General features: G+C 25.8%; 1 protein-coding gene across 1 annotated transcript; it reads left to right on the top strand.

Moving 5' to 3' along the window:
- The first annotated feature begins 368 nt into the window (after positions 1-368).
- On the top strand, positions 369-8,123 carry LOC107437879 (uncharacterized). The gene is made up of 5 exons (XM_016050009.4): positions 369-501; positions 3,453-3,756; positions 4,741-4,886; positions 6,405-6,820; positions 7,909-8,123. The coding sequence occupies exons 1-4, from the start codon at positions 436-438 to the stop codon at positions 6,813-6,815; spliced, it is 927 nt and encodes a 308-aa protein (XP_015905495.1). The 5' UTR covers positions 369-435; the 3' UTR covers positions 6,816-6,820; positions 7,909-8,123.
- The last annotated feature ends 2,877 nt before the right edge of the window (positions 8,124-11,000 follow it).

The raw sequence follows: 11,000 nt of genomic DNA, 5'->3' as shown, positions 1-11,000 counted from the left end.
CCAAGTCATCAACAAAGTCAAGAAAAAAATTATTATTGTTCAATGGTAGCTATCATTCACGTACGAACGATAAAAAAAAATTAAAAAAAACTCATAGGAAGGATCTGGCAAGGAGGTCAAAGACGCTTCAACACGCCACCAAATGAAAACGAAAGTGAGCTTCATCGTTCTTGCAAATGGTTGAAGAAGAAAAAAAAAATGATCGAAATAATGAGTAGAAAAAAAAGTTTGAGATCCGGCAAAGAGATAATGATTTGTCCAATCTTTGGCCTAGTTGGTCCGACGGGGTCACTATTACTTTCTTCACCGGAAATTGGGGGGAGGAGTAAAGAACAAGGGGGAAGCATTGTCAAGTTATTGGAGAAAGGGGGGAAGACAAAGGAAATAGTCACATAGTTTTTGAGGCTGAGTATATAAGCTGGTTTCCTAGGTATCATGGCAATCATATTCGGATTCAGGTATTCCAAAGTAAACATCCCTTCAGACAAAATGAAATTTCAGGTAAGGATTGTGCCATATCTTGGATTTAAACCCAGTACTGATATCAAAGGCGGATAAATTGTTCAAGCTCGGTGATACACGGCAATTTTTTTTATCGACAGATAACAAATTTGCTCTAAAGGTCTTATTGAAAATTCAAATCCAAATTAAATTGATTTAAAATTTGCAAATAGAATGCTTTTATATAGCTAATAACTATGAAGTTTATACTTAGGGTATAAAATCTATACTATTCGATAATATGACTAGAATATATTCAAAATTTCAATTATATATTTAATGGGATTAGAACTTTGCTCATTGTATCTAACATACGCGAACGCATGAATTTCAGAGAATAACGATAAAGCTCTAAAGCATTTAAAAAAATTTTCAATTTTATTTTTTAATTTGCGAACAAATTGCCTTCATATAACATTTAATTGCGAAGTTATATTTACGATTAAAATCTATATTATTTGAAAATATAACTAGTAAATATTTAAAATTCCAATCATATTTTTTAATGCGTTTAAGACCTCGTTCATTTTATATATTTTACACAAATGCTGGTGTTTTAGTGAGTAACTATTAATTAGTAAGACACATAGTATAAATTATTATCAGCAATTTTGTAATTTCTCATAAACTTAATTACTTGTGTTTCTGAACAGTAACTGTTAAAATAAATATTTGTATTCTATTTTAAAATGAAATAATTTATCTGTTAATTTGTTTTCAGTATGAATTCTTGAAGGTTTGATAATTTTATGATAATTGTTATTGGTAAATTTTAACGTATTGTCTATGAAAATTTTAATATCTTTATTTCATTGTCTTAATTAATCGTACTTTCTATTTTGTCATTTATATGTGTTAACCGTTTACAGTTTTATGTAAGACATTTGTATTATACAAAACATTTGTGTTAGACATTATTTATATAAGACTACATGTTTATTCATTTACTTAGACACATTTAATCACCAGGATTTATCATTTAATATCATTATTTAATCACCGGGAAAAACTATAGTTTTCTTTAAAAATATATTAATTCACAGAAATATCAAATTGTAATTACAATCTCTTTTAGTGCCTTAATATTTATAACTTTAAAAGTTATTCATAAAGTTAAGTAATTTTTTCCAATTAATTGGATAACTGCAATCATTGAAGCAAATCAACATTTTTTATAATGTTTTAAAAATTACTTTTATTAGGACCTAGTACAAAATAGATCGCATCATAAATTTTTGACTCCGAAAGTAATGTTAAACTAATAAGAGATTTAATACATTTAAATTTAATACATTTCAATTAAACACATTTTTCCAAATAATATTAAACATTCTGCGCATAGCAATCATCATTAAAATAAAAAAAAGTAGGAAATTTTTTTAATCGTTAGGTTAAAAGAAAAAAAGACTTAAAATATGTAATCTGTCCATGCTCTACGCGTTGAAAGTCCTATATATAGAAACAGTTTCCAAACAGCACACAAAATTCAGAAAATTAATAGATTTTTACTTAAGAGTTAGTTATTTAAAGAAAAAAACTTAGCATATATTGCAGCACGTTCCTCCGAAATATGCTGCAGTATGCAAAATTTTTCTTCTTCTGTCTTAATATGTAAAAACTTTTAAAATGCTAAAAAATATACAACTGACCAATATTTAATATGTATAAATTTTCTTAAAGATTTAATTATATATTATTTTAGAAATATCTTTTTTGAAAAATATTTTTTAATTATAAATTAATGCTAATTAGCAAGCCTTGCAGCATATCGTAACTCAGTCAGGGTTCAAAGAAACGGTAATGATCCTCAATGCGCAAGCTAATATTTTTCCTAACAAATATATTATTTAGAAATATAAATATATTAAACTAATATATTATTTTGAAATATAAATATATTAAACTATTATATTATTTAGAAATATAAATATATTAAACTAATATATTATTCAGAAATATAAATATATTAAACTAATATATTATTTATAGATCATTATTATGATTTAGCTAATTCATTAAATTGTTAAATTTCGACAAAAATATTGAAACAAAATAAATTCGCCAAAAGAAAGAAAGTTTATTAGATTTTCCATTGACTTAAGCTTATCAACTTGTTCATTTCACAATAAGTAATACTTTTTTAAAAAAACAATTTTACACTTGATATTTTATTAGTTTGTGTAAAAAATTGCTTAGATATATTTTAATTGTTTAAACAAAAAATAAAACCATTCATAAAATCATATTATTTTCTTCTATTTTTATACAATGATAATAATTATAGATGCAATTAAATATTAATTTTACGCAAATTGTTGTTTTTAGATGTCTTTTAGAAAAGGAAGTGCAATAATATTATGATAATTTATGAAAATGAAATCTAAGTTAATTTTTTTCTATATAGAAGCATGTGTATAGGATATTGAAAAGAACGGAAAATACTTTAACGGTTAGTGAATTAATAATTTTTTTAAGAAAATATCGGTAATAATAAATAACTTTTAAAAATTCTTAGCATAATAAAAAATAAAAAGTAGATAATTAAAAAACTACTGAAAAATTACTGAATTTGTTAAAAATATTTAAATTAGGATAAATTTAATAAATTATTAAAAGTACAGTAAAAATGAGAAGAAAAAAAGCAATGCGCAAACATTATTACAACTGTTCAAAATAGTGAAGGTATTCGTGAAAACCATCTGAACATTAGATTACTTTAGGAAATTAAAAAAATAAAGCAAAATAAAAAAAACAGAGTAATAAAGGATATTAAAAAAAGCATGAAGGATAAAAACCAAACAGTGGTCAACAGATTTAAAAGTACTAAACTAATAGTGGAAAAATGTAAAATGTAAACAATAACAATTAAAAAATCTTAAAAAGTTATATCAATTAAAAAATTATTAAAAATTTAGAGATATTAAAAAAATATTAATCCCTGTTCTCGCTAGGTTTTCGCATTAGCCATTGTGCTAATATCAGCTGTTGTAGCAGAAGAAAAATCAGAAGACCTAGCCGTAGAAGAAAGTGCTCCTCATTATGAAGTATACCCAGTACATGCATCTAGTCACGGTAGCCATGGTTATGGATCACATGGACATTTGTCCAAAGGACACGACTCTCATGGACATGGACATTACTCAGACCATGGGGAAGATGGAAAGACTGGCTACGACAAACATGGTTCTCATTTGATCTCCTCTTATGGTGATCATGGAGCTCATGGCTCTCATGGAGGACATCATGACCACTATGGTAAGCATTTTTTATCATTTGATATTATGTGATTAGTAATATTAGTTATTTATTATTATACATATAATTATACATAAAAGCATGCTAATATTAAATATATAATAATATATTATATATTAAGTAAAAGAAATGTGAAGAAGCAGTTTTTAAGCACTCATTAAAAACAATTCAATAAAAATATAACTTAAAGAATTTTGGAATCTTTGCATTTTAACTGTTTAGATTCGAACTCAGAAAATGGCATTTTTGCTCATAATTGAATTTACCTGAATTAATCATAGCACTCATTTGATAATCTAGATAAACGATAGCGTTAAAATTAAATGTATACAATACAATAATAGGCGAGTATTGAGTTAATATTTACTAAATCAATGTTTTGAAATAAATACTACTGTAAAAATTTCACAGTAAAAATGGATTTTACGGAGACTACACTCAATATGCCAGTACTTTTTACAGTAATTTTATCCGGAGTTTTTGTACAGTGTAGTTGAACAATCTTTTACTTGTACTGCAAGGAAAACTCTAACAAATATTAATCTAAATTTGAGTTTTTTTTGTTCAATAATTCACATATAGTAACATAAATATAATAAAAAATTTCCTTCGTCTTGAATTTTAATAACGCATTTATTTATTATATTATTATTACATTTGTTCTTTTATTTACGAGCTTATGAGTTTAATGTACACTAAATTATTAAAAATTATTAAATTCAAACTAGTAATTTCAATTTTTTTTTAAATTTAATTTCCCATTTCCTTTAACACCCACAAGTTAAATATTTAATATTGATGCTTAATATTTCTGTTATCTATGTGAAATATTTCAATCTTTTTTCATGTTCTTTAAAAATTAAAAGATTCCTTTTAGCGTTAGGAAAACCTTTTTTTTTTTTGGTTAAATGTAAAACAAATTTTAAAAAATGAGAAAGTAAGATGTAACATAACAATTATTTCTTCTTACGATTTTGTTTCTAGGCAAGCATGGTGCCTACGTTAAAAACAGTGGACATGGATATGAAAAAGCTTATTCTTATGATAAACAAGTTCATCTCCATGATGTTGACTCTCATAAATCTGGTCATCATGACAGTCATGCTGATCATGGACACCATGGATATAAAGTAAGAAAATGTTAAAATATATTTAATGTAATGGAGTAGTAATGTTAAATTTGACGTCCTTTACATGGTAACTCATCTTAACATATGACAATATCAAATAGTAAGTGCTCCATTTTTAACAAGTCAGATGTAACATAACAGAGCTAAGTTAAAATCTATGTTAATTTCACTTAAATCAGTAGTTTATTTTTTAATTTTTAGTTATGTTGCTATAACTTTAAACCCTATAGCTTATCGCTGTAGCTTAGAGCGCAAGTATAAATATACAGGTCTGAACAATCGAATTCTTCTAAAATTCATTTTTCCAAAACTATTCGACCAAGTTTTACAATTTTCATATTTTACTATTTTAAATTGCATTCTTCAAAATTATTTCTTTGAAATTATTAATTGCATCTTCAGCTCAAAATTTTTTCAACTATAATGAGCTAAAATAATAAAAATTATAAATAATTATTAAAAAATATTTTTTGCGTGTAATTATCGTCGGATAAAGAAATTTTACTACTGCGTGCAATAAGTTTTCGATTTGCTTAAAGATTCCTCAGGCTATAATCTCGAAAAAAATAAAGTCAATATTAAGGGGTTCAAACTTTCGATTGCAACTAACTATTACAAACTACTAACCTTATAACAGATTACCGATTTTTTCTTAAAGGTCAAGAATCTAATTCGGTTGAAAAGATTTATCTTTATGCTGACAAAATATGTTTTTATGTTAGATTTCATAACTTAAAATATCGTTGGCACACATTAACTAGTATATTTGATGTCACCCCATCCAACTATTAAATTACGGTCCAAATGCGTAAAATTTTGATCATTAGAACAATACCTAGTCAAGTAGTTCCATTTTTTCTCTTTTAACTTAATTTTTTTCGCAGTATAAAAAGCTAGATAGCAAGAAATAAAGATATCTGGTGACAATTAATTCCTTTTTTTTCTTCCAAAGATTGCTTCGCACTATGACATTAAGGACATTCTAAGCAAACAAATTCTAGTTGCAAACGTTTTCTCAGCAGGTCTACAAATTGTCTTTTTGTTCCTCTACAATTTTGAAATTCACTATTTTATATGTTACCCGCGCTAATTATAAAATACTTCGCACCGTTTCCAAGACAGAAATGCTAACTCAACATTCTGTCACCAGATCGAGCAGTTCATAATCACTTTATTACATCTAATCACTTTGTTATAGCTGTAGAACTTCGAAAGTTAAGAGATTGTTTCATGGACTTTAGTGGATACTCTAAATATTTATGATCACTCATTACACAATATAGGTAAAATGCGTTTTATCTAGTTATGTCACAGATTTCTTAAAACTATATTTCAGTTTCTAATTCAAATTTATAACAAATTATTACATAAGAACAGTGCCATTCAAACGTATTAAAAGTTTTACTTGATATTATGTACCGTCTTTGATATTTCTAGGCTTATTAGTTCGTTTTAAATTTTATTCTTAGCTTGCCTTACTATGAATTGTATTATTAAAAGAAATATCGCACTTTTCAGAATGCTGGCCATTACGATCAGGCAGCACATAAAGCATACGGTTCACACGGAAAGGCTGGATCATACGGCTATGGCTCTTCTGGCCACCTGAAATCTGACCATGGTCACCACGCTTATGACAAACATGACAATGGAAAGCATGGATATGCTGCCTCTTATGGTGCTGGTCACTATGAGCCTGCTCCAGCTGTATACGTAGCTAAAGCACCCTTGCCAGTCTACGCACCAAAGGCTGCAGTCTATGTGCCAAAAGCTGTTGTCGCACACGAGCCAGTCTACGTTTCTAAAGTAGCTCACGCAGCCCCAGCTTATGCTCATAAACCTCTTGTCTCTGTCTACCAACCTAAAGTTGCCATTCCCATCTATGAGCCAAAGCCATCTGCACCAGGATATTACTCCTATCATCATTAAATCAGGTAAATGTGCACATGTGAGGCACTTTTTTAATCATGAATCAAATGTGATCTAGAAATAAACCGAAAAGAATTTTTTAAAAAAACCACAAACAATTCAAAGGCATTCCTTTTTAATAACAATTTAAAAATGGCATTTCATGCGTACCACCAGAGAAAGTGAAATTAGGATGTTGATAGTAAAATCTTATATTGATTCTGTATAGTTATGCTCTATAAATGTTAGTTTATCTAGCATCATATTTATGACTGACTCAATATAAAAGGTTAATTTAGTCGCAACTATAATAAAAATGATATATTATGCATACCCTTAGGAGAAAATGGTGTATCTAAGCGTGAATCAAAATTAGATTGATAAGAATTGAGCCTTAAATTGGCTCTAAGTAAATGTGGTGCACCCGCCAAAATTAATATAGTCAAGACACTCATTATGTTAATGCTCAAATTCAAAATAAAACTATCGTATTCTGTTAGTTTTTGATGTTTCTTAATTGATTCGCAGCATTACTGCAATTCAAAACTCATTCAACATTTCAAACTTAATTTATTGATGCTTAATTTATTGATGCAAATAAAGATAAATGATATCTCGCTAAGCTTACTCAGTTCAAAAAATTAAATTTTTGTTCTTTTGAAAAGGATAAAAATACAAAAAAATTAAAACTTTATTTATCATTAAAATATTTTTTTTATTAATCCTTTTATACTTTTGCAAAATTGCACTTGACACTTTTAGTTTAAAAAATGCGTATTACTAATATATGCCAATAACGTCAAGAAAATAGCATGTTTTTCATTATTTTTTCTTCATTTTTACGAAAAACCAGTCTTTTAATTTAACTGGAAAAAATATCAATAAGTTAATTAAAAATTTATCATAAATCCATTACTTTCAAATTTAGCGAATTTTTTGAAGAACTGAAATATTCATTTCATTAATTAATTAAGAGAGAATGAATAAATTTAAATTTATGGAGAAACTATTTTGTTTGTAAAGAAACGAAATTATTTATTTTGAGAAATTAACCAAAATTATAATTTTTTCTTTTGAAATAACATAAATTAAGTGAGAAGTTCATTTTTTTCAGGAACACTGGCGAAATATAAATTGGATATGAAGACAATGAGAGCTCGACCAAAGTCTCTTTCATCAACGAAAACGTGTACATTGGAATAGTGAAGACTCATGGGGCTGAAACAGAGTAAAAAGTTGTGTGAAAGGGAACTCTTTGTGTATAAGTTATGACTGTATATTTCATTCTCATGTTGATGAAAAATAAACTTATTTAATTTTTTGTACAAATTAAATATTTTCTGTTTTTTTCGCCAAAAAATTGAGAAACGTTTTTTCAAACTACAAACTAAGACACTATAGAAAAAATAAATTGTAAAGTTAAAGTAAAACGTATGCTTTAAACTATATTTTTGTTTTATTAACTAAAGTGACAGTTAAGGACAAATAAAAAACGTGGATAACAAATAATTAATTGTGAACAATTCCATTATTCTTTCGTATTTTTTAAAACTTTTCTATCTCATTTCATAAAAAATAATCACCCGACACGATATTGGATAATTTTCTGCAAAAGAGGAGGTGATTTCATTATTTTTACTCACTTTTAAATCAGTAAACGTGATAAACTAGGATCCAACTAAACAATTAAAATATTATTCTACTCACAAATTGAACAGTTAAAATGAAGTGCAAAACAATTAAATGATTTTCTTCAAAAAATGTATATCCTTTTTCTGTTCTTATTTTTTGTTGTTTAATGATGCTATTTACTCAATCTCTCTAGAGAAAAAAATAATCCAATTATTTTTAGAGCTTGCAGTATCAGATAAAAATGTGACAAAATGGTAGCTCTTAACATTTTAAACTAGCAAATAATATAATTGAAAATAGATCTCAGTGTGTTATGATTCTTAATAAAATAATGTAAGAAAACAAATTATTACTAAACTCTTAAACTAATAAAAACAGAAAAATTGAAAAAAATACATTGCTTTGCAGACTACAATGCATTTTTTTGCCAAAAAAAGCAATGTCGATTGCATTGTCAATGAAAGAAGTGTTGAAAGTAACTTAAAATTATTTAGTAATTAAATATTTATAAATATTTACATCTCTAAATTATGTAAACAATTTAAATTACGCAGTCTGAAAAATCTAGTTAAAAAAATTTTTAAAGTAAAACCAATCTGTTTCAAAAAATATTCAGACAGGAACTCAGATATCAGATAGGAACTTAGGACAGATTTATTATTTGATAATTTGTAAGACAACTTATTTCCATGGTTACGAATTCCTTCAGTTTCTATAGTTACTCATTAAACATACAATTATAAGGAAGATGTTAAGAATAAGAAATATTTCCTATTGTGCATTAAGAAAACATTCTGTTTCAAATGTAAGTAATATGATTCAGATTCTACTTTAAACTATTTAAACTCAAAGAGTAGTTTTTTAATAAATCAAACTTATAATTAAAAATAAATAAAAACTTTATTCTGTTCAAAATTCAGAAATGTTTATTTAGCCTATTTTAAATAAAAATATAAACTTTATGTAAAATAAAACATACTTTTATTATCAGCATCTTACATCACATAATTATTTTAAAAAATTAATATCTAAAGCAGTGATTTAGTCATAGCTGTAATATATTCATTTTGTCATTTGCAGTGCATTTAAAATGCAGTATATTATAAATTTTTAATTTCATTAAAAGAAAATGGTCAGCTTAAAATATTTGAAGGTATAATCTGTTCATAATTATTAATTTTCATAATTATAAAAATTATGATGTAATATAATATAAATTATTATATTATATTTCAAACTTCATCACAGCATGCACTAAAAATAAAAATTAAAAAAATATTTTTAAGTTAAACTATAGCTAAAAAATTTAATTATTATTTTATGTGCTTTTATTTTAAATGTTTCATAACTGATAAATTGAGAATATTGCTTAATGTTGATTTCAGAACACTTATTACTTATCTCATTCTTTATCATTCTTTTTACAGTTTTGATATTTAATAAAATCTAAAAAATAAATGTTTTTAATTAGTTTCAAAATCTCACACATTAAGACTAAGATAATTATCTAAGTTTTGAGGGGAAAAAATTATAATCTGATGAATTATTGTACAGTTAAAATAGTTATAAAAACTCTAAAGGCTCAATAGTTATAAAAACAAACATTATTTTATCTATGAACTTTCCTCTAATAGATATTCATTGAATTTTCTACTTGAGACATCGAGAATGAAATCTATTGATGCAATCCTTAAAGAAGCTCAGGAACTTCCTTACACTTCTATAGGAAAAGGATTGACAATAGAAGGTAACTCTTTCATCTCTCTTATCTTTCCTTGTTAAATTTTTCAAGGAAAGCATCCATTGAATCTTCTTGTTTGAGTAACAAATAATAACGTTAAGGGTGAGTGATCAACCAGTTATGAAAATTATCCTGAGAAGTTTATTCGAATATTTTTTTAAAAATAATTTTTTTCTGACTCCAGTAATTATAATTTGTAAGAAATTAGCATTTTAGTTATAAGCATAATTGCAACAAGAAAACATGATTTAAAATAAATTTTTTTAAAGAAACTCTCAAAAGTGGGAACAAATAATATTAACTGGGGCTAAATTTGATTCATTATGTTACTTAATTTATATGCACTAAAAATTTATTTCTTTAGCGATTTACTTATCTATTTCTTAAAATAATTAACACTATTAAAAACTTCTTTCATTGAATTTTAGGATGGAGCTTTTTAAGTTGCTAAATTTATGGGGGGGGACAACTATCTGCGATGTGATTGTCACGCGATTCAGACTATCAAGTATTTCATATGTTCATAGCATTTTTTTTTACAAAAATATATCGTTAAACATAAAAAAATGTTTAATGTTCTTATTTGTTTAAGGAATTTAAGGATGAAAATATCTATTTAAGAAACTTACTTCATCTATTTTCTGTTAAAATAATTACGTAGTTTCAACACATTTACATTTGCATATGCATCAAAATGCTATCTTTTTATTCTAAATCTCTTTCCCACGGAGAAATATATGTTATTTGTTAAAAATATTATCAAGTAATCGTATAATTAAAAGTTAAATCTATAACTTTGTTTTTAAGCATTTGGTAAGCAGCTAAAAATATTT

This window comes from Parasteatoda tepidariorum, chromosome 1, assembly GCF_982258835.1.
Source record: "Parasteatoda tepidariorum strain Cologne lab strain chromosome 1, Ptep-v5.0, whole genome shotgun sequence".
NCBI lineage: Eukaryota > Metazoa > Arthropoda > Arachnida > Araneae > Theridiidae > Parasteatoda > Parasteatoda tepidariorum.
This window is presented reverse-complemented; position numbering and strand designations above follow the sequence as displayed.